We start from the raw sequence: 23589 nt of genomic DNA on the forward strand, positions 1-23589 counted from the left end.
TTTAGAACTTTCAAGCATCAGAATACTCCGAACAATCGGCCATCTCATAGTGAGCCTAGGTGAGCTGATGCCGTGGAGGTGCATGCATCCCGGGCGGGACTCGTTTGCGTGGGGTCACCATTCCTTTCCGTCATCCTGCTCCGCACATCAAAGGCCCCACCGCGGCCGAAAACCCGGTCGCTACCCAGTGGGCAATGAATTGGGACGAAGGCACACGGACCACCTCGCTTGTGATGGCCACTGGGCAGCACCGGATTATCGAAGCCCCGCCCCTCTCGCTGACGGCCCGCCTGCCACCCACAGAAAGCCGTAGGGTTCGAAAAACCTAGCGTAGCACAGGAAGAAGGATTTTGGCCCTTTCTCTCCTGTACTCCACGTCCCGAGACCAAAATTTGTGTATTTTCGACTTCGACCTTCACACCCACCGACCAGATACCCCCATAGACTAACCGGCAGTCAGACAAGATGGGCAAGGGACTGTAAGTATTGATCATACCCCGTCTGAATCAATCTCGACGTCGATGTCCAGTCAATCTATCTGCCGTACAGGAAGAGGCTGGAAGAAGAGAGGAGCAACTTGACGTCGGGGAAAAGATTGATGGGCACAAGGACAACTGCGATCGTCGCGACATCGAAAGGAAGAAAGAGTCTGACAATGCCCTCACAGCAAGAAGCACCAGAAGCGCCTTAGCGCGCCTTCGCACTGGCTCCTGGACAAGTTGTCCGGAACCTACGCGCCCCGCCCCTCGGCTGGTCCTCACAAGCTCCGCGACTGCCTGCCGCTGATCGTCTTCCTGCGCAACCGTCTCAAGTACGCGCTCAACTTCCGCGAGACCAGGTCCATCCTGATGCAGCGCCTCATCAAGGTTGACGGCAAGGTCCGCACCGACATCACCTACCCCGCCGGCTTCATGGACGTCATCACCATCGAGAAGACGGGCGAGAACTTCCGTCTCATCTACGACACCAAGGGCCGCTTCACCGTCCACCGGATCCAGGCCGAGGAGGCCGAGTACAAGCTCGGCAAGGTCAAGCGCGTCCAGCTTGGCCGCGGTGGAATCCCATTCTTGGTCACGCACGATGCGAGAACGTGAGTTTCATCACCTGTTCTGTCAGCCATCATTCAGCCGTTGGATCAAGCTTTGGTCGATTCGCTATCACCCCCAAAGTACTCTTGTTGCATATATTTCCTGAAACATAGTCTTCACTCCCCCTTGAGGGAGGAAGCGGAAGCAACGTTAAAAAGACGAAGACTTGGTCGATAACGAAGCAAGAGATTGGAGCTGCGAACATCCGACGGCTGTAATGTATTCCCCTTCACCGAACCCCCTTTGCTGACTCGATTTGCTCTTTACAGCATCCGCTACCCTGACCCCCTCATCAAGGTTAACGACACCGTCAAGATCGACCTGAAGACTGGCAAGATCCAGGACTTCATCAAGTTCGACACTGGCTCCATTGCCATGGTCACCGGTGGTCGCAACATGGGTCGTGTTGGTGTCATCACTCACCGTGAGCGTCACGACGGAGGTTTCAACATCGTCCACATCAAGGACGCCATTGATAACACCTTCGCCACCCGCGAGTCCAACGTTTTCGTCATCGGCTCTGAGAAGCCCTGGATCTCCCTGCCCAAGAGCAAGGGTGTCAAGCTTACCATCGCTGAGGAGCGTGACCGCCGCCGCGCCAACGCCCTCGCTGGCAACTAAGCTTTTCGTCTCTCTCGGAAAAGAAAGGAGTCGTAAGCGGAAGTCTGCTGCGTGTGTGTGAGGATGCCGTTCTTGTCAAGAGGTTGACTGACGGGCCATCCGAACCACATTTTCGTGATGTCTATCCAGGACGAAAACGGTTATTTGGGTCGGGCAAAATGGGATTGAGCATGATCAAAAGAATTACGGAGTCTAGGGCTGATTTTAGAGTTGTCGGCTTTGACTACCCCCGGCAGATAGCTGTACTGCGGCCAATACCAAGCCATTGAAGGTCACTCTTCCGCCCAATCTTGAGTTCCCAAATATCATTCGCTTCTGTTTGAAAGTGACGTCCCTCCCCTCTATGCGACTAGGTTATGGATGGATCATGTATTTCGCGTCAGGTCTTGTCCCCCAAATCGCCTCGAGCCCCGTGTGTCATCGAAAGAGCCTTACAAGGTCACTACGGCATCAACGAGCCTGCTCCAGCCACTCACCTTTTCCCAGCCTGCATGGAAGGATCCTTCGCCTAGCTAGCCAGCTAGCCAGGCCCGCCCAGGCCTCTGGAGAGATGGCGCCCGAGGGCGCCAACAGCTCTAACCCCTTGGCTCTTTCCTTTCTAGAGAGAGGCCTCGCGTTGATCTCTGCTCAAAAGCCCCCACGAAACCTGCCTTCCACACCACGCACGACAGGAAACGCGGCCGCCCACGTTGATTCTCCAAGGGGGGGTTTTCTTGGTGATTCTCGCGTCTCGCCCGGCGAGGTCAGATGTTGTCATGTATTAAAAATCATCCATGGGCTTGGAAACCCTCTCGGATCTGCGGCGGCCAAGGCTCGCCCGTGGCTCTGGGACGATGGGCAGCCGTGGTTTCGTATTTTCCTGGGAAGGGCGGATGGTGTCCTGAGCCGCCGACCTCACGCGGGGTCGTTTTTGTAGCATGCAGCGGCCAACGTAGGCCGGCAAGTTGTATCCCCAGACTGGGGGGTTGAGGACAGCAGCAAAGCGGTCGAAAAGTTTCGTTCCCGCCTATACAAACACCCCAACAGGACAGTCAGAATGCTTTCAAAGACCAACGTGATAGGGCAACCGCTTGAAGTCACCCTCTTTGAAGAGCCTCTCGGAATGTTCCTGTGCGTCGTGACTGTGGAACACCCCGCCCTTTTCGTCTCCACCCCTTTTACCCTGCCGAGCCACCCGCGCGGCCAAACACTTGTGTCACGGCCAGGGCGCTATTTCGACAACGGCCATTCTCTTTTGTGTTCACCCCGCTCCTGATGAAGCCATTGGGAAGCTGACAGTGTCGTCATACTCCCGCCTCTTGGGTTTTTGGGATACAGGCTGGGCTCAAAGACTGTGGGACTGAGGAATGCCCAACATAACAGGTTCACGATTCACAACTGATCGCCAGTGGCCTCTTTTTCTGTCGTGGAAGGGATGCCGCTGCGGAAACCGCCCTGGTTGCTGAACGTCCTGCAGCGACAAAACCATGTTCCATGGGCCATCACTCCATCGGGCAATTCTTCTTACCGCCGCGCATGAGACATTGGCAGCCAGTGAGAGGCAGAGCATTGGGAGATGACAATGCCAGTGGCCCCCCAGCATGCCCATTCTTCCCTCCCCCGCCCGTTCTAAAACCTAGGGGGCAGTCAGGGCACGTGGACACTCGGAACCGTCAAGCCTGGCCTGGGAATGAGCCTCAAGCTGGGGTTTTCTCACCCACTTTGTTCCAATTGTGGCTCGCGATAATGGTTAGAGGTTCTATTACTGTCATGTCGGCCTGGAATGGAACGCGCGAAGAGAGATCATGGCCAAAGTCGAAAAGCCACCGGGAAATGGCGAATAGAACAGGGGGGGCCAAGAGGCTCTGTGTTGCTTCAACCCTCGTTTGTTGGTGGTGGTGTGCTGCACGAGCTCGTCAGGAGGACCCTGGCCGTGGAGAAAGATTCGCCGACGCACGACTAGTGGTGTGTAAGCCATTATCCGTCAAGCCGTCGGATACGAGGGGGGGTTATTCTCCCACGTCAATGATGCGCCGTTCGCCGTATCTGGACAGGAGTCACAGGACTAATAATGGCGGTCTCTCTCTCAGTCTATGGCTGAGGAAACCCGACGGACAAAGGCTGGGAAAGAAGAACTGCTGCTCTTGCGCCAGAGCCGCGCGAACCAAGAGACTCGCAGAATGCTTGTTGGGGCGGTTCAAAATATCCATCGCCGGCTTCCCTGCCTAGGCCATCCGATTCCCTTTTTGCAGGATCCCCGGGGGTCCGATTCAGCTCCCAAGCTAGGCCGATCATCATACCCCCTCGATGGTTGGGGTTTGCAGGGCGAGCGGCAAGGGGGGTTGCCTTGCAGCATGGAGGGCACGCGCCTAGCGATGCACCGAAAATCCTTCGAGCAGGTCGGCAAGGAGGGCTGAGTGGGCGTTATGCCAGCCTACCTACACACTGTTATTGTCCATGCGAGCGTAAAGACGCACAGCTCCTCGAGTCCCTTCTCCCTCTCCTTTGAAGTAGTTCTACGAGACCGGTGAGGATGCTGCTCGAGAAGGCGTGTCTGTCCGTCGCGCAGTCATTCCCGAGGCCTGACCTCGCGTTTCACCGCGTTCTGTACACGGTATATAAGGCGGTCAGTCCGGGGTATCGCGCAAACAGTTCCACACGACGCATGCAACTGGGGTCACGTCGCTGACCTACCTCGACTTCGTGAGGGTGACACGATGAGTGACTCCCAGCGAGCCTTCGTGGTAAGAGCCGACGTTGCTGCTTACCACCTCTTTATCGCAACATCAGAAACACTATTGGGCTTATGTCATTTCTGCGTCTCGAGGGTCAGATGACGGAAACACAGTTGCCGATCGAGAGCCGGTGAAGAGACTCTAGAGTCCTGGACGTTGTCGAGTGCACATCAGCCTCCGTCCCGGTCAACCCATCGGAGGCGCGCTTCTGGACACTTCAGTCGGTGTTTTAACGTGGACTGCTTCTGTTCGTCCTGGCGATTGTGGCCCCCTTCCGTGTCCGGTGTTCCCACCAGAGTGTCTGCGACCTCACAGCGTTGCGCGGAAGAAACCTGGCCCTGTATGTAACAAGCCTGGACCCCATAAACTGGAGCCAGCATTCCACCAGACCTGGGCAGAGAGCCGCGAAGCGGCAACTGTCCCGAGTGTCTTGTCGTGCTCGACCGGAGGCCAACGGACCTGCGTCCTCGGCGTCCAGCGCGTCCACCGTTGGCTACCGTTACCCCTCGCGAGCCCCACTGCGGGCTGTACACCGACAAAGCCCGGTGCGCGGGGGTTCATCAGAACTCGGGCCCTTTTGTTGCTCACCACTGCAGCAAAGGCGGGAAACCGTGGTCATGGGAAGCGCTTAGATTTTCTCAGCCCCCTGCGCTTCCCCCCCTGTTCATCGTCGTCGTTGAGGACAGAATGCTGATTGGAGGTCCAAGGGTTGCGGCCTTGCCTTGCCCCAGCTGTCCATGTTGCACCAGAGTGAGAGAGCGCCCCAGAACAAGGACATTGATGGCTATCTCGGGCCACGCGGTCTCCCGGCCTCTCCTGAGTTGGTCGATCGATTTGGCCGTTGCTGGTGATTACCGGTAACTCTTGCCAAGGGCTTGATTACGTCGGTGTGAATGCCAACAGAGAGAAGGTGGGATGTCGTTGGTAATCTGACCTCAAGCAGGCCAGCAACCGTGGAAGCTTGTTGCTGCCCCCATCCATCGTGCCCCCAGGCTTCCAAGCCACCCCACGGAACGGGGGTCACGTCTGCATCACAGCCCACATCGGTTTCTGGTGATGACGTGAAAGCCTTTGTCGTCTCCCATTCTCGGTATTGTCCTCGTGCCCTTCTGGTCCTCCAGACTTGGCCTTCTTTTCCGTGTCGACTCCGATACCCCTGCTGCGGCTTGGTGGGTTGAAGGCGTCACTCAGCATCACGAGACAGCCACCAGTGGCAAGGGAATCGAGAGCGTCAAGTCGAATTCAATGAATTCTGTTATTGTCTGTTCTGCCGAGTCCGGGCTGGCGTGTGCTTCGCCGGGGAGGACTGGCTTCGGAACTGTCCCCGCCTATTCTCGGTTGTGCCCCCAAGGTCCAGGCCCGATGTCGTCCGCTTCGTCGTGTCTACGGTAAGTTGCAACAAGACAGTCCCAGTTCGCTGCTCCACCTGGAGGGCTCACACTAGCTGTACTGGTGCTAGCTGGCAAACAAACAGGGTACTCCCAAGTACACACCTAGTCGAGCACCAATCCAGCATCCCACCTTCGCTGACGCCTCCATCTATGCTCGCTCGCCGGCCATGATTCTCGTGCCTCCCAGGCCTCCGCCATTTTTGTTTCTTGACTTTTTCGGCCAATATTCTGCCTGTTGGGTTCGCTGATTGGTTGAGGAGAGCGGTCGTCTATCCACACACTGCCTCTGCCCTGGCTGCACCTCGTTACAAAGTGGGAAACGGTACGGTCAGATACTTTGACGGTTGGGTCACGCTCTCGACTCCTGTCACAGGAGAGAGGGCAAAAGCATCGTTATTAAAGACGAAGGGCCCCGTTGTCATCCACCATATCCACTTGCCCCAACATTTGGTTGCTTAGTTCCCTTCGTGGTCGATTGCGACATTGGCCGTCGACTGGGTTCTTGGGGAGACGATTCGTTCGCTTTCTTTTATTTAAATATAAACCTCCTGTTGTCCTCTTTCTCTTTCTGCCAGGCTCGTGTTCCGACTTCGGTTGTCACGGACTCGTTTCGCACAACCTCTCGCATAGACGATTTACGAACGCAACCGCAGTTCCTTTCGCCCGACAGTCACCTCGGCGCATTGCTAGCTTACGAGATTACCGGAAGTAACGTGAAGTTGCGAATTCGAAAAGACCCGCGGTTGAAGCTTGCAGCATACGTCCTATTGCCACCAACAAGGGGTGAATCAGCACAAATCCCAACGCCGACGCAACCCATAGCGTAACCCTGCCCACATTCAACCATTCCGTACCCCCGGTCATACTGTAGGCCAATAACAAGCAGCAGCCGGATCTGCGTTCGTGTAAATGTCCGTCGCCTGCATGTCGGCCAGGTATTCTGCGAGGCCCTTTTTGGGCCAAGGCTTGAGGACCCAACTCGTGCCGTCTGCCGCCCGTGCTGGTCGGAGCTTCTCGGCAACGACCACTCGACGGAGCGGCACCCGAACCAACACCGACGGTTCAGTCAACACCGCGCAAGGAGGCTGGAGCGGAAAGTCGGTGTTGGCGGTGGCATTAGCCACGGGGACTGTCGGATGGGGTCTCGCCAGTTCGGTCAAAGACAATTCCGCCAGTTCGGGCTTTCTTCCACTGGGCGGCGGGTTGCTCTCCGCGGATGGCCAATCTCGCCCGATAAACTACGCCACCATGGCCGAGATGGAGCAGGTCGGTTGTCGTCTGTACTCTTGATGTATTGCGATTATTAACGTCCGGGGCAGGCCCTGAAGGAAATTCGACAGGAGCTGGGCGGCGAGGACATCATCTCCACAGATCCGGAAGACTTGCACGCACACGGGTATTCCGAATGGTCGTCGACCAACCCTGACGGTCTGCCAGTTGCCGTCGCATACCCCCGCTCAACGGAGCAGGTATCGGCAATTGCCCGGGTGTGCTTCAAGTACAACGTTCCCATCATCCCTTACTCGGGAGGCTCCAGTCTGGAAGGGAACTTTTCGGCGCCTTACGGGGGAATCAGTGTCGACTTCGCCTTCATGGACCAGATTCTCTCGTTTAATAAGGATGACATGGACATTGTCGTACAGCCTAGCATCGGATGGCAGGATTTGAACGAGAAGCTCGCCAAGATGGAGAGCGGTCTCTTCTTCCCCATTGACCCAGGTAAGAATGGATCAACGCCGTGTTTCTGGTACCGAGATCTCGATGGCTGACCTATAGGAAAGGCCCAAGTGCGAAGATTGGCGGAATGGTCGGTACCAACTGCTCGGGAACCAATGCGGTTAGATACGGCACCATGAAAGACTGGGTAATCAACCTCACTGTTGTGCTGGCAGACGGCACCGTGGTCAAGACGCGACGACGCCCGAGGAAGTCGTCTGCTGGCTACAATCTCAATAGTCTGTTTGTTGGTTCCGAAGGAACACTGGGACTCGTTACTGAAGGTACGTCAAGTAGCCTTTTATCACTGCGCTGTCTTGATTTGCCGATGTAGGATCCCTGCTTGATTCCTTGGCGAAGTATTGACAAAGGTATAGCGACACTCAAGCTCGCGGTCGTTCCTGAAGACTTCTCGGTTGCAGTGGTGACGTTCCCGAGCATTAGAGATGCCGCGGCAGCAGCAGCAGAAGTGATGCGGAACGGCATCCCCGTGGCGGCCATGGAAATCATGGACGAGGTCCAGATGAAGGTTGTCAACATGGGCGGTGCAACGGCCCCCCGTGTTTGGCAAGAACTTCCGACGCTGTTCTTCAAGTTCTCGGGAACTAAGGCCGGCGTTAAAGAGAATATTGGTCTCGTCCAGAAGATTACCAAGGGCCACAAAGGTGGGAACTTCGAGTTCGCCAAGGACACTCTGGAGCAAAAGTTGCTGTGGTCTGCCCGTAAAGAGTCCCTGTGGTCCATGTTGGCACTGAGAAAGGAAGGAGAAGAAGTTTGTGAGTTGCCGCAAGGGTCGGGTCCCAGTGCATAAGCCACATTAACTAACACCGGATAGGGAGTACGGATGTTGCGGTCCCCTTCAGTCGCCTGGCTGATCTGATCGAGATCAGCAAGAAGGAGATGGACGACATGGGCCTTTTTGCGAGCATCCTGGGCCACATTGGCGACGGAAATTTCCATGAGAGCATCATCTACAACCGGACGAACCCCGAAGAGCGGGAGAAGGTTGAGAAATGCGTTCACAACATGGTGAAGCGGGCAATTGACATGGAGGGAACGTGTACCGGCGAGCATTCGATCGGTTGGGGCAAGAAAGAGTCACTTCTCCTCGAAGTTGGCCCCGACACTCTCGACGTGATGAGGTCGATCAAGCGCGCGCTGGATCCAAAGTGGATCATGAACCCTGGCAAGATCATCGACATTCCCGAAGGCTCGAGAACGAACTTGAGCGTCTAGATGATGATCTCCCCACTGCTTTGTCTAGAGTTCGACATGGCCGACGCGACTGTGTCTTTCATGGTAGTTGGAGCTATGATTTGTGTGAAGGCGCATCAGACAGCAACTCAAATTCCTAACCCATGGGAAGAAGGGTACTGGAATATCAGTCAAATATGCTCACAGAAGGACGAGTACGCAATACATACCGGGATAGCACTCAGGGGCGATGCGATTAGTGATAGCAGAAGCATTGGGATACGGAAAACAAAAAACTGGATGGAGGCTACATGTTTTGATTTAGTCTCAAGAATCATATGGCTCAAACTGACCAGGTACCGTCTCAGCTTTATGCCGGCAGGTTTGCACACGGATAAACAATTCAATGACGCCCCATTAAACAAATGCGGGTTGGTTCTAGACTGCTGAAATCGGCATACGGTGGTGGCAGTTACCTAGAGATATGCAGGCTTTTGAGGCGGTGAATGGGAGCAAGCAAATTATTCAGATGGCAACGGCTAGTTGCATCTGGTGTGGGAAACTGTTGTCTGGAAACTGGCAATAACAGCCAGGCACCCGTTCCTTCCTCTAATTGGCGAGTAAGAAGAGGGAGGAGAGGTGCGCCTACCTACCTAGGTACCCCAAGTCAGGATTTCTTGTCTCACAAAATTGATTCGGCCTTCATTATCGGTCATTTTGTGGCTTCTTCTACGAATTCGTCCGGCTCATTTCCACTTGCTCATCTCAAGCCTTCCTTCGACTCCCTTCCTCGCGCAGATCCTTTCTGCTACTCTTTCGCCTCTGGGGCCATGATAGGCTACATCAAGCATTCGGGAACAAACAAAGAAACAAGTTGGTTTTCATAACGACGAGCAAAACATTGAGTCCAAACCGACACTCTTCGAGGTATGTACCTATGTCATAGGCTGTCAAGGCAGCCTCTCTTAAACCACAACTTCCCGATTTCTTCCAGTTTTGTTGATTCAGAGGAGGGCGATACTATCAACAATACTGTCACCAGCCCTTTCAGACACAAGTCAGAATGCAATCTCTATCGGGCACACCACATCACTTATCACTCTAGTTTCATCCGCACCTTCTCAATATAACTCAGCTTGTGTACTGCCCTCTCTTTCTAACCTTCTCACACTATTCTCATCGCTTAGCATTTCACTTCCCTCGTCCTCCTCTGCTCTCCCTGTCTCCATTTACCAAAACCAAACAACCATCCCTCTTTCTTCTATTCCATAACACCTTCCTTGGACGAGGTAGTCGAATTAATTATTCAGCAGTCACCCGTTTCACCATTGGAAAGCAAAAACAGACCCTCACATCATGGAAGCTACTGAGACCGAGCCATGGAGGACTTGGCCGGATTTCACCATCAAGATCCATCGCCTTCCCTCTGCTGTTAGTCTGGCTGAACTCTACAACTCTTTCACAAAACATGGCAACATTTCACTGCTCGAGATCGGCGAGGACCGCCATGGAAACCGAGACGGATTCGCCTTGATCCGTTTTGAGCCCCCGCCCCAGCTCGATTTCTGGTCTTCCAGAGTCCACACTGTTAAGTATGGCCAAAATAAAAGCGCACAGGTTTCTCTCAGTGCCTTCAAGACGCCCCATCAGAGATACGAGGGTTTGAGTAAGAGCCCAGCCAACCCCGACATCTGGTTCAAGTCCAAGATGTCCTTGCAGGCTGATCGATTGGACTTTGGCTCGCAACTCCAAGAAGAAGAGATGATAGTGCTGAGGTCTGTCACGGACAGTGTACGCATCGACTTCAACCTCCGGAAAAAAAATCTCACCATCTATTTCGATACTTCCACTCGGGATCGAGCACAGAAACATGCGGTCCAAAACCAAGGCGAAATAGGCGAGGAGGAGTACGACAACTGCGTTACCCACCACAAATGCATCGTAGATTTTTCTCGCCTCAAAGGAGTCATTCGAGCCAACGATGGAAGCGACATGGCATTGGTCATACCGCTGGAGCTTCCCCCTATGTTTTGGACCAAGGCCAACAGAAGAAAGCGTGAGATGATGGCCGTAGGAAGGTCTTCGTGGGGTAATCTGGATATGTGGGAGCGTCGAACCATCATACTCGACGATGAACAGCAGACTCGAGAGTTCCCTGTGACTCTGCAATACGACTTCGACCAGCCGGACTTCATCAACATTGGCCGTTGGACAACCTTTCGATTCATTATCAAGAAGGCCGAAAACACCGTCGACAATGTACTGGAGGCACTACAGGCCCACAACGTTGCCACTACATCCCTGGACCGATTTGGAGCTGTGCCTTCTCGCTCTGCGCTGCTCAGCACACTTTGCCAACCTGCAACTTCAAAGTTCGGCAAGCCGTCCACAAATCATTCGTTGTTGTCTCTCGCACCTCTTTCCCTCGCCCCGGCATCCGATGATCTGAAATTCGAGGTCTTCTATCAGCTAGAAGTCTGTATCTCTCGCGGCGTTCTCTCCGAGTATGCCATCACTCAGGAGTTCATCAATCAGCTACATCGCATGGACAAGGACCGAGCAAAGTGGATGCTTGAATACTTTGCAGACCAAGGAGCGAGAGTATGGAACCCGATGAAAATGTTTGAAAATGAAGAGGCCCGTTTCTTCTTTCCAAATGCCAGCATGCCGTACTACTGCACGACTATTCGGAAAGTCATCGTCACACCATCAACAATGCATTTCTGCTCCCCAAGTGTAGAAGCATCGAACAGAGTTCTTCGAAAATACAGCTCTCATCAAGACCGCTTCATCAGGGTCCAATTCACGGATGAGCTGTATAAAGGCAGAATATACAATGACGCCGGTGATGAGGTCTTCGACAGGATCTACCGCGCCTTGAAGCGAGGCATCAAGATTGGCAATCGCATCTACGAATTTTTGGCCTTTGGAAATTCGCAGATTCGGGAGTGCGCGGTTTACTTTTTTTGCCCAACGGACTATGTTACTTGCGACGATATTCGGAAATGGATGGGCGAATTCAACCACATCAAAAACGTCGCAAAATATGCCGCTCGCATTGGCCAGTGCTTCTCAACAACAAGGGAGATACGTGGAATTACTGTTCCTCGCATCGAACAAGCCAAAGACATTCAAAGGGGCGAATACTGTTTCAGCGACGGCGTGGGCAAGATTTCGAAACTCCTAGCAGAGATGGTAGTTAACGAGATGGGCCAGGAAGCAGTCGGCATACCGTCTGCTTTCCAGTTCCGCATGGGTGGCTGCAAAGGCATGCTGGCCGTCTGGCCCGATGCAAAGGGACTCGAAGTGCACATTCGACCTTCCCAAGAAAAGTTCAAGGCGCAGTTCAATGGATTGGAAATCATCAAGTCTGCACAGTACTCGGTTGCGACCCTGAACCGACAGACGATTACTATTCTTACCACTCTCGGCGTTAAGAGCGAACCCATCTTGAAGCTTGCCAAACAGCAGATTCAGAACTACGAGAAGGCCATGAACGACCAGGTTGCGGCTACAGGTCTGCTGGGCAAGTACATCGACGAGAATATGACTTCTTTGACGATCAAGGATCTCGTCTGCTGGGGTTTCATAGACAAGGAGGTGCAAGAGCCGTTTGTTCTTACGATCTTGAACCTCTGGCGCATCTGGTCCATGAAGCTGCTAAAGGAGAAGGCTCGGGTGGTTATCGAACAGAGCGCTTTCCTTCTTGGATGCCTCGATGAAACGGGAACACTGCGAGGTCACTCGAAGGCAACCGAGGGGAAGACCACGCGAAACATTCATGACCTTCCCCAGATATTCCTGCAGATTCCGAACTCCGAAGACGGAAAATACTATTGCGTCACTGGAGTATGCATTGTCGGGCGCAATCCGTCACTTCATCCCGGTGATATCCGAGTTGTGGAAGCGGTCGACGTCCCCACTCTCCATCACCTCAAGAACGTTGTAGTGTTTCCTAACATTGGCGACAGAGATGTGCCCAGCATGCTGTCAGGAGGAGACCTGGACGGCGACGACTTTTTTGTGATCTGGAACCCTGACCTCATTCCTCGAGAATGGCATCATCCGCCAATGAACTACATCGCGCCGAGGGCCAAGGTGCTGAGGCGCGGGTTCGTCAAAGTATCTGATCTAAGAACATTTTTCGTTCGGTACATCCAGAACGACTGCCTGGCTTTGGTTGCAATTGCGCATCTGGCGCTGGCTGACCACTCCAGAGTAGGGGCCAAAGATCTCAGATGTGAGTACCTGCCTTGCCTCGATATAACCGCTGAAAGCATAGCAGATGCTAACAGACGTTGCCAGGCCTGAAGCTGGCAGAGCTTCATTCTAAGGCGGTCGACTATGTCAAAACAGCGGACCCAGCCAAATTCCCGCCAGACCTACATCCCAAGGCATGGCCTCACTTCATGAACAGGAGATGTACCTACAGGTCATCAAGCGCTCTTGGACAGATATATGACATGATTCAAGACCAGTCTCTCAACCCTCTCTACGGAAATAAATTCGATACGAGAATCTTGAACCGTTTTCCTCTCTCAGACGATATCCTCCGAAAGGCGCGTAAGGTCAAAAACCAATACGACACCTCTTTGCGTCGCCTCATGAGCCATCGCGACGTCCAGACCGAGTTCGAAGCCTGGACCGGCTTTGTGCTCTCCAGACCACGTGTTGGCAGCGACTACAAGCAGCACGAGGATATTGGACGGGAGTCGTCAGCGCTCAAACAACGATACCGCGAGATTTGCTACAAGGAGGCTGGCAGCAGGCACTACGACGACTTTGCCCCGTTCGTGGCTGCCATGTACAAAGTCACCGAGGACCAGGTCAACGCAGCCCTTGCGAAGGAGTACGAAGACGAGGAACACAAGAGACATTCGATGCCCCTGACCAGTTTTCCGTGGATATTCCACTGGATCATGGGCCGTATTGCCACCGGACACGTCAAGATCACCCCGACCGTCGACCCTCAGGCTCAGCCCATAACGAAGAAGTCCTTCCCCATTCGCCGCGCTGAGGGAGACACAGCACAACAGGAGACTCAGCTGGAAGACGGAAGAGTGGTTCACCGGGGCGAGCTCTTGGAGGTATTTGGGAGCCCCACGAAGGAGAACGACAACAAGGTTTCACAGCCACCCGAGGGCGTCAATACTACTGGTGGAGATGAGATACATGTTGAGGAGGAGAGTGCTATGGATGCCATGGACCGACTGATGAGCGGCGCCATGGCCTAGTGAGGCGAAAACAACGGTAGCTTTTCACGCTGCGACAGGGGCGTTTGACATGTCATTATCGCGGGCCCCAAGTCATCAATTCAGGGACATACGGTAGGGAGACGGAGCGATACCGGAGAGGGCTTTCCGGGTTAAGCCTGGGTTCCGGCAGACGGCCAGGCGTCCTTTCTTACGAGACATGGGGAGATAGCAGGTGCCCAATAATAGCCTTGTTTTGTGCGTGGCCCGTTTCTCATGTCACTGTGACCTAACCCCGGGAACATCGCTTGGAGCGTCGCCGGGAGATCCTAAGAGCCTCGAACTTGTGGAAGCGTTTCCACGTTACATTAAGTTTACCGCGGGAAGGATCCCAAAAGGGGGGAAAGAATAGAAATGGAAGGAGGGAAGTGGACAGGCCTGTCGCTCGGGGAAGGGACGGGAAGCAGCCGGCGGTCACGTTCGAGGCCTTTTTCCCCACGGACATGGTGAGAATAGGACTGGGATACGTAGCCAAGGCAATCCCTCCTGAGGTCGCACAGGTATGCAATATAAAGAAAAAACACAGGTACAAAAAAAAAAAAAGCACAGTGTAAGTGTCGTACCCAACACACAACACATCATTAGGGGAGAGAATGGGACGAGCACGCGGCAGCAGCAAAACCTCAGCAGTAGTACTGTAGGTAGCACCAGCATCGAAAGAGAGAGTGAGGGAGGGAGAGAGAGCGAGAAAGAAAGGAAAAGGGGGGCGCATCCTGCCGGGCTCCCGTCCAATCCTACGCCGTGCCTATCGGCCTAAAAGATACGCCCCTCCTCGACCGACACTGACAGAGGCAGCAGCAGGACCGGAAGGATGAGCGAAGAGAAAAGAGGACCGCCTGGTACGGCGTGTGCCACCGGATCGTTCATGTCACCACTTTCACTCTCAAGCATGTGTCTTTACGTACATCTCTACTTGGCACACACGCGATGGGGATCTCGACGGCCTTGATACCCTGATGATTTGAATTGCGATGGAAAAAGAAGGAGGGGAGGAGAGGGTGGACCTGAAACTCATCAACCCCCTCTTGCAGAATCTCATCTGCTGAACCCCTCTTTCTCCTTGTGGTTCCTGTCTAGATCGTTGACCGAACGGGCAACCTGATCGGGTGCGGCATGCGTGCGGCGCGAAGCCCAGAGGTCAGCACGCGCTGCGAGTCCACTCCGTTGTCTTTTTCCTTCCTCCATAGGTACGATCCAGCAGTAAATCTGATCAAAAAGAGGGGTGGAGTAGGGATGAAAACACAGTAGGTCGTCGAATTGGCATATGCCACAGAAAGCGGTTACCGTACCAGAACAGTGGATGGGAAATCGAGGGCCATGGGCCATGTGCTGTGATCCGTCTCCACGTCCGAACGGGCAGAGGGTGGGACAGCCGATGGGGAGGGCTATCCATGTTGCGCGATGCCTGGCGCAGATCAACAGAGAACACTCTCACTTTCTGACGCATAGATCCGTCCTCAACACCCACTTCTCGCCTGACGTGACCTCGCGCCCCTCGTGCTGTTGACAAGTGGAACATGTGTCAGTCTAAGGGAACCTATACACTGCGGCCAGGAAGGTAAAAATAACAGGGCCAGACGGGAGGGGGGAATGTAGGGGGTGGTCGGTTTGGTGAACACTGCCGAACATGCGGAGTGGATTGGGCTTATCGGTGAGTGGTTGGGGAGGAGAGGAGAGATGAGGCCGCAGCCGTGGTGGCCGAGGTTGGGTCGTGTTTCGCGCCACCAAAAGCAACAAAAAGGTACAGAAAAAGGACTACCGGCGAGGAGACCGTGACAGAGGCCATGGTGGCAACGGTCGCGGCCACATACGAACACGCTCAGGTGCGTTTTGCCCTGAGCATGCCGGGGATCAGGGGAGGAATCAGGATGCATGGGGAAGGGGGGGGGGGGGTTGGGGGGGGGGGTTGTTCTTGAGAGTATGTACACAAACGAGGAAATTTTTCGCAAGACGAGACTTACCAGCATGCAATCTTCCCCATGCTTGTGAAGGAGAAGCATGCCCGTTTCGAGGGCGACCGGGATCTCCTCCTTGGCGGAGCGGCGGTCGTTGGGAAAGAAGACGGTCTCGCCGCCCACACAGCCCTCAGCGGACGAGGTAAGATACAGCAGCAGCGTCCAAGTTGTCTTGCACGTGACGGACCCGGTCGAGAGTTCGGGGCTGAACGTGACGTTGTTGGAGTCGTCGTCTGTATGTGGGGGGGGGGGGGGGGAGTACAAAGGTCAGTTGGATCGATCTTGACGATGAAGAGGAAGCCTGCACGGAAGACAAGTGAATGATGCAGAATAAAAGAGTAATGGCTCAGAGACCAAAAGATCCTTGGCTGCTGCAGGTCGTCAAACGATCCCAGCACCATTCACTGCTGAGTTCCTTGTTTGGATAGGGAGATGCGAGATGTCGAAGGGTTTTGGCTGGATCGGACTCGCAGGCTCCCGGGCTCAATCTCTCGCATGACCCGAGGGGGTAACGCCATTGGGTGGGTCGATATGGACCGATTCGCAGGGTTTGGGCCTGCGCGACGAATCGACAAGTTCTTTTGGTGCTGGGATGGGAAGTCTGCGGTAACAGGAAGAGCGTAGACAAAGAGGACTGAGCGGAGGGGATAAGATATCATATATCAAATATGACCATCGTTGGGCTGATCGACGGCCCAGGCTCTTGCTGTGGGGCCCAACATCGTCTTCGAAGAATAGTGGGTAAAAGGAAGTTGGATTATAAGCAGGTTTCTCCACGAGGCGTTGTAAGTCATGATCGCCTTTCGAGACTTTCGTTGTGAGCTGGAGGAGATTGAGACATGCATGTGTTGGAAACTATTCCGAGTCCGGTTCCCATATGACTGGGTCGATGAAGGATACTGTAACGAGAAACTGAGGAAAAATATGGACCAAGCGAACTCATTCATCCTTTGCACAGGTTCGCTGCACTTGACAATTCAGGGCCGCCCGCTTGAACGAAAGATGAATGTCTTGCGACGACCTTCAAACAACCCGGCCTTGCGGACTCAGGAGGTTTAGCCTACAACACAACAACGTGGCAGTTGGCAATTCCTTCTGAGACTTTGTAATGAAATGTTTGACAGGCTCTGTCCTTCCATTGCATCCCAACTTTAGCCATCTAAGAAACCGTGAAAGTTGTGACTTGCTGCTTGTTGCGAGCATAGCAAAGTGATGATTGAAATTACTCGGCCACAGGTCTTGAGTGTATGCAGAAATGGGTACCTTGCCCCCGTGACTCGCAGACCATTCATAGCCCCTCGGCGCATGTGGCGTATGACAGGTCAAAGATCGGGTTATTGAGACTTACAATGTGCGTCGAAATACTGCCCCTTGGAGTAGCGATAGATGCGAATGTTGGGATTCAGGCCGACGACCTCACCACCCCTAGCACAGTCGACCCTTGTTAGCAAGTCTCATGGCATACCCGGAACGAGAAGGTCTTGACGCAGAGGAGTTCCTTCTTCTGTGTGGGTTTCATGTTTGTTATAACTGTTTTGGACGTTTTCTGGTTGTGCGCAGAAACGGGCGGATCTAGCCGGAAGCGCGTGGGACGGACGCATCGCTCAGAACAAGGGTCCAGAGGGAGCGGGGATAACAAGGGAGAAGAGTCTGCACACTTACCACAAACCCTGAATGTCTTCTTGGCCCAGCGATTCGCGCAGCCCAGTCTCGGTCCAGAGGCGTTGAGCAAATCCGGCATCCTGCACTTGAAAACGGTCGTTCACCCTAACCGCTTCTCCCCGCTTGGGCCGCCCAGGGGTGGTGATCAGCGGCAGGCCCCTAAGGAAGGTGACATATGTACTGCAGAGGGATTTTGGCCAGAAGTTGCGGATCAGAACGATTTTGTCGGGACAAGAGTCGAGCTTGTCGGGAACCAGGTCGGTAACAGGCAACGGTGGCTTAAACTGGGGCCAAGCGGGTGGTACATTGGGGGTGGAAAGAGTGGTTGATTTTGTGTTGCTGCCGTTGGTGGCCCCGGCCCCGGCTTTCGTCTTCGCAGTGTTGCTACCTCTAGGTTTACCCATGATTTAGGTTTAACGCTGTGCCGTACAGATTAGAACGTGGTTCGGAATGATGTGCAGCGAACCAAATAGTAATCGGTGGCTTGCGGTTCCGAGCGGTTGTCTGGGACACAAATCTGAGCTCCCGCTAGTGTTACAACGCGGCGTGGCACAAGAGGGGGGGTGGGAGCCAGTGGGCTGGTCCCCGAGAGTAGTCTATACGGTACGGATGAGAAAAACGGGCTGTGTGATGAGCGGTTGATTTGGCGGCTGAATGTGGTCGAATCGAACTTGGAGGACGCCGTTAGAGCCCTGGGCTTGGTGTGTGAGAGCAATCTCAGGTTTGTGGGCGGCAGAAATAGAATGGAACGATATCGCTCTGAGTGGGTGGTTGTTGTTGATGGAAGGAAGTGGGCTCAGATGACAAACTGCATGCTTTGGGCTCGTGCGCGCTTACTGTGCACATATACAGTGCACACAGTGTCATGCAGCCGTAGAGGTACTGCAGTCGCTGATTTGAGATCCCAGTGGGCCTGTATATACATGGAGCCACGACATCGGGGACCCGGGGGTCGCATCGCCGGTGCCAGGGGTCGCCGGCGCTAAGAACTGCGTCGGTCTCTTTGCTCTGAGCATTTGGGGTCTTCTGTCAGTACTGACTTTTACTTTCTCCCTGCCATGCTGTCCCTTCCGCTTTCGTCATATCTCAGCAGCCAGCCAACCTCCTGCACATTGATTATTTTTTTTCTTTCCAACACAAAAATGACAGTTGACAAAGTTTTTGTTTCCCCTCCTGATGTATCTAAATCATTGTCGACTTTCTTCAGTACTCGCGATGGAGTTGTCGGCGACAGCATGGCGTACTCCTAGCAAATACGACTCAGATTTCGCACCCATCCCTCTCTGCCGGAACCCAGTCTGTGCACCGAGTACCGACCGTCGAGTTGGCTCTCAAGCCTGCTGGATCTGTGCGCGACGTTGAGTCGCACAAGCCCGATGAGTAAGGGCGTCCTCTGGACGGCGGGTGACGGTGCCACATCAGCAAACTTTCGGCAACGCGGTTGCTCCCGCTCTTAATCGAAACCTCGGGCCACAAGGACCAAAGTAAAATAACTCAAGGAGGGTCGATCGTACAGAGGCGTTTTCTCTACCAAGCTCCGCGAGTGATTTGATCGTTTGCTGTCAGATTGCCGTGTTTGGTGGGCACCGATCTTTGGATGGCAGAACAAAGGTCGCATTGTCCCATCCCATCGATCTAGCACGATGCAATCTGATCGGTGACCCAGTATTGTGGTAAAGCAATCGTGGCAGCCGGGGTGGGGGAGAGTACACGATAAGCTCGCGCCTGGGCGATCGTGGAGCATCCCACATGCACTGCACCACGGCTAAAATCTTGGTCAATTGGTAAATCCCTCAGCCAGCAGGAGTCTTTTTTATTTTTATTTTTTGGTACGTGTGTTTGTGTGTGTGTGTGTGTGTGTGTGTGTTTGTGCGCGCAGAGGCGTCATCTCAGCTAATACTACACTGTTACTGGGTGCTGATTCGTGACTATTGCCTTTCCTGGCTGAGGCACTAGATCTTGGGGAATGTGATTTGTGACACTGCCGGACCTGAAATCAAGCCCGGCAGGTCCCAACAGCTGCTTGCCAGCCAGCTGATTACTGGAAAGGTCTTTGTGATGAGACCTCACCAACCGCTCTGACATTGCGGAACAGCACTCATCCTTGTTCAACACGCAGCAGAGTTTCTGCTGCAAGCAACCCCTCATGACGGGGGATTGTCGCAATCAGTTCCTGACCATGATGAAGACAATGCCATTCTGACCAGTTTGGGCTTGTGCTGTGAGACACCCAAGTCAGTTTGGAACTCGTCAATAGCCGTGAGCCAACACATGTCTCCCGTCCAACCAAACTGTGGCTTGTTTTTGTCTTGGGACAACCCTCGAACCAGGTGCCTGATTGTCGGGACGGCGCTCTCTTCAGCCCAGGGTATGTCGTCGAGAATGGGCAAACCCGTCGCAGTCTCCACAGCTGGCGCCCGACTGCGCACCCCGTCTCGTGATGCTTTTTTGCGGTGTGGTGCATCTCAGTCTGCGACTCGCCCCGGCATCACTTCTCACGAAGACGACTGCGACAAGCCTCGTCCACCTCCTTAAACCACGCATGGATCCGACCAACCAAGTGGCGGCACACAACAACTGACCCGGTATTTCAATCATTTTCTAAAGAACCCTGGGCTGATTCGCTCACTAGTTGTTCCAACTATTATCAAGCTCTACGGTCTTGTCCCATCATCGTCGAGCTCGCGGAAGCAAAGCAGCAATTCGTCTTTGCCCACGGAGTTTAGCGCATCAACATGGCCTGGCTGTCCCCAACAAGGCCCGCGGAACTAGACTTTTCGTTCTGCCTGAGCGGGAGACGGTCGTACAGCCTGCTGCGGTGGCGTTGTATCAGACAAACGATGTACAAGCCGCCTGATGACAGCTGGTAAAACGTGACGTGTACAACAGCCAACCGGATGATTTTTTCCAGCAAAACGTTGATGTCTGAACGCTTGCCCGCCTGAATCTGGCACGCCTCATCCATAGCACCGCGCATGCTTTGCGGGGACCCGACAACATGGTGCGACTAACAACTGACAGAGCGCAATGATGTTGTCGAATACAATCGACGATCCAGCAATCTAGATCTCGGACAATCGATCGCTGGCGAGACAAGTATGTCTTCTGTTCCGTGTGCTGTCGCCGGATGGAGTGCTGGCGCAGGGCCATGAATTGTGGAAGGGGCAGGCTCACGAGGCGTCGATGGCGTACGAGTGTATGTAAGTGAAAAACGACGTCTGATGTGTCATTTTGATGGTCTCGCACATGTTTTTATTGCAGTGGTGTGTGGCCCATGGGACGGTGGTGACCCGCCAGATGCAGCCGTCGTCGAGGGTAGGCGGACAGGCCCCGGGGAAGCCATCCGATCATCTTACTGGCATGTCTGTCGTCTGCAGGTGATTTCGACTGGAGGTACGTAGTTGCAGCCGTTGCAAGGTCGGCTATCGCCCCAAAAAGCGAGCAGGCAGGCCGGATTTGTGTTGTGGGCGACGCTGATTGGGCCTCGCAACCAGGGGCAGAGCGACGTCAGGACGTGCCGCCATTGCTCGACCAGGGCTTTAGTGTGGCATGACAATTGACCGCCATCGTGTTTTCCATGTCATCTGCAGATATGACGACGGGTGGCTGTCGCGGATGCAATGTCGACACTCCCGGCCCTATTGTTCTGCCGCTGTACGAATAGTGTGGGCGCATTAGCAGCAGCCGTCGAGTTGCAGTCTTAAGGTGCCTGAAGGCGTGTCCTCTGCAAGTTGTGTAGTGTCAACAGTGGGCCGGCATGCATTTCGTCCGTAGTCAACGGGGATAGCATCTTGTCAGCATAGTGCGAAATTGCCGCATTGCAAAGAGAACTGGTTGATGCGGACGTTTGACAAGCCGAGTAATTTGGACTCTAGGTGGTTGGGAAATGCGCGTCGCCTGTGATCGATAAGAGCGATTGGTGACGTCTTGGAAACAATGTAAAGGAAAGGGTAGGACGCTGAAACAGGCCAAATGCCGAGCTTTCCTATTCAGGCCAGTACGGTTTATTGGTGGGATAGCCCGGGGAAATCTGGTGATTCGATTTGCTCGACGCAGGCAGGAGAAAGTACTGCTGGTTAAGATAGTAATACTGGTTACCTGCAAGTCTAAGCGGTCAGCTGGTATAGATGCATATTCAGGTCCACTCTTTGCAAGGGTCCGAAAATTTTAGTGGCGGGAACTTCCTTTCCCCGATATCCAATTCAGAGGAGCTTTCCTATCTTGTCCCGCCATAGCTCCGCTTTATCTCTCCCCAGCACACGAACCTCAGCTTGCCCAAGAGACCGCGACTCCATCGACTCCCTTCCGTCTTGATCAATTGACCGTCCGGTCCTTGCCGCTCTGACCCAGTAAGTTTTTTCTTTCTTTCCGCAGAAGCCACTGCGGATGCCCTGTCTGACCTTTTTCTTCTTCCTGGGAGGGGTAGGAATCGATGCTCGCGCAACGCTTGCCAACGGCCATGGCTTCCGACAACGAATCGTCCGACTCTCGACCTGCAAGATCGCCGCCTCAGCCAACATCCTCTCTCTTTCAGTCCAGGGCTACGAAACAGTTAGGCCTCTTCTTTGCCGGCGCCGGCTTCTTCCTCTTCTCGGCCATGATCACGCGTCGCTCCGTGGTTCGCAAACAGCTCGCCGCCTTTCCCAAGTTCTACCAGCCCAGCCACTACGCGGCAGGCAAGCAAGGAAATCCCGAAGGAGGCATGATTGCCTTTGAGGCGTTGAATCTGGCGACGCTCAACGTATTCAGCTTTGCCATGATGATGACCGGAGGCGCTGCCTGGGCCTTTGATGTGTCTTCCGTTGACGACCTCAGAGATATGGCCCAAAGAAGCATTCGCGGATCAGCTGCCCAGACGGATGAGGCCGCTGAGCGTGAATTCGAAGAATGGGCCGCCAAAGTTCTGACAAAGTTCGGCAAGATGCCCGCTGAGAGCGAAGAAGAGAAAAAGGTCAAAAGTGAGGCCGACTCCAAGACAGGCAAAGAGGGACGGTGAGGTGGCAACGATCATCTAGATCAAAATATCTGTCTGTTGCGAGCACAGACGACCCATGGGCATGGCACGTCCCATTACGGACGCTGCCAGGTCGTCCACGACGCGACACAATGTACATAATCCACAAGGCGCATATCGCTCTTTAAGACACCTCTCACCATGATCGACTCAACAATCGGCATGGACTGGCGTGCATTTCGTCACGTTTGCCATCCAGCAAGACCATTGGCCTCGGCGAGAAAGCGAGACCGGAGCAGCCAGTATGGAATTTATGAAGCCACCAGAATGGCTATGTCAACATCGGTTTCAGAACAGGGCGGCGGTGCGGTCATCTACTGGAGCCCTCCCGTCGTGCCTCGGCAGGGCCCTCGGGTTCTGCATCGCGGCGTTCCCAGCGCCATACGGAGTATGCTGATCCGTAATGCTGTCTCACAGCCACCTCGATAGCCCGATCCGTAAGCCGCGCACACTCGATAACTTCATAAAAACTAAGCAGCTCTGGTTAGGCGCCTGTTCCCCCCATGACTCTGGCGGGGTCGCCGCTTGATAAAAGCTAGTGGTCGAGGAGGGCTTGCAGGCGTTCGGTTGCTCCACGCCCGCGCCATCAGGATCGTGGTCCGGCATGGTCAGCAGCCAATGGCATGTATTGTCCTATCACTTCTCAGAATTTTCCTTGCGCGTTCTTGACTTTTCTTTTAGAAGGAGTCTCTCTCTTTCTCCCTCCCTCTCTCTCTTCACCTCTGTACAATGAAGTAGTGCTTTGTGAGCTGTCACGAAGTCTTTCTTACCATCCGGAACGGCGTCAATGGCGTCAAATAGGTTGAGCAGTTGACGCAGATGACGCTTGTTTCCGTTCCCGAGATGTTTGACTCGGAGCTCTTTCTTATGTCGACCATGATTGATGATCTAGGAGGCCACCGACAAGAGAGGTGGATGATACGAGCTGCCTGGAAAGCCACGCCTCATTGGCGATGGGGCTGGGTACGCACCACTGAGGCAC

At 54.1% G+C, this 23589-nt stretch overlaps 6 protein-coding genes across 6 annotated transcripts; 4 read left to right on the forward strand and 2 right to left on the reverse strand.

Annotated features, from left to right (window-relative positions):
• The first annotated feature begins 343 nt into the window (after positions 1 to 343).
• On the forward strand, positions 344 to 2796 carry CDEST_08199 (Putative small ribosomal subunit protein eS4). The gene is made up of 3 exons (XM_062924358.1): positions 344 to 479; positions 668 to 1090; positions 1358 to 2796. Exons 1-3 carry the CDS (start codon positions 466 to 468, stop codon positions 1707 to 1709), a joined length of 789 nt encoding a protein of 262 aa, XP_062780409.1. The 5' UTR covers positions 344 to 465; the 3' UTR covers positions 1710 to 2796.
• Positions 2797 to 6254: 3458 nt separating this feature from the next.
• Positions 6255 to 9110, forward strand: CDEST_08200 (Putative FAD-binding oxidoreductase/transferase, type 4, FAD-linked oxidase-like protein). The gene is made up of 5 exons (XM_062924359.1): positions 6255 to 7080; positions 7134 to 7533; positions 7596 to 7814; positions 7908 to 8306; positions 8366 to 9110. The coding sequence occupies exons 1-5, from the start codon at positions 6724 to 6726 to the stop codon at positions 8764 to 8766; spliced, it is 1776 nt and encodes a 591-aa protein (XP_062780410.1). The 5' UTR covers positions 6255 to 6723; the 3' UTR covers positions 8767 to 9110.
• A 970-nt stretch (positions 9111 to 10080) lies between these two features.
• CDEST_08201 (Putative RNA recognition motif domain, RNA-dependent RNA polymerase, eukaryotic-type) lies at positions 10081 to 14152 on the forward strand (the record flags this gene model as incomplete). The annotated part of the gene is made up of 2 exons (XM_062924360.1): positions 10081 to 12964; positions 13030 to 14152. 2 exons carry the CDS (start codon positions 10081 to 10083, stop codon positions 13956 to 13958), a joined length of 3813 nt encoding a protein of 1270 aa, XP_062780411.1. The 3' UTR covers positions 13959 to 14152.
• Positions 14153 to 14934: 782 nt separating this feature from the next.
• On the reverse strand, positions 14935 to 16875 carry CDEST_08202 (uncharacterized protein). Its single transcript, XM_062924361.1, has 3 exons — positions 16862 to 16875; positions 15938 to 16164; positions 14935 to 15476 (listed from the first exon to the last, which is right to left on the reverse strand). The coding sequence occupies exons 1-3, from the start codon at positions 16872 to 16874 to the stop codon at positions 15408 to 15410; spliced, it is 309 nt and encodes a 102-aa protein (XP_062780412.1). The 5' UTR covers position 16875; the 3' UTR covers positions 14935 to 15407.
• Position 16876: 1 nt separating this feature from the next.
• Positions 16877 to 18434, reverse strand: CDEST_08203 (uncharacterized protein). The gene is made up of 2 exons (XM_062924362.1): positions 17594 to 18434; positions 16877 to 17356 (listed from the first exon to the last, which is right to left on the reverse strand). Exons 1-2 carry the CDS (start codon positions 17995 to 17997, stop codon positions 17266 to 17268), a joined length of 495 nt encoding a protein of 164 aa, XP_062780413.1. The 5' UTR covers positions 17998 to 18434; the 3' UTR covers positions 16877 to 17265.
• A 3618-nt stretch (positions 18435 to 22052) lies between these two features.
• Positions 22053 to 22589, forward strand: CDEST_08204 (Putative altered inheritance of mitochondria protein; the record flags this gene model as incomplete). The annotated part of the gene is made up of 1 exon (XM_062924363.1): positions 22053 to 22589. The coding sequence occupies one exon, from the start codon at positions 22053 to 22055 to the stop codon at positions 22587 to 22589; it is 537 nt and encodes a 178-aa protein (XP_062780414.1).
• Positions 22590 to 23589: the final 1000 nt, after the last annotated feature.

This window comes from Colletotrichum destructivum, chromosome 5, assembly GCF_034447905.1.
Source record: "Colletotrichum destructivum chromosome 5, complete sequence".
Taxonomy (NCBI): domain Eukaryota; kingdom Fungi; phylum Ascomycota; class Sordariomycetes; order Glomerellales; family Glomerellaceae; genus Colletotrichum; species Colletotrichum destructivum.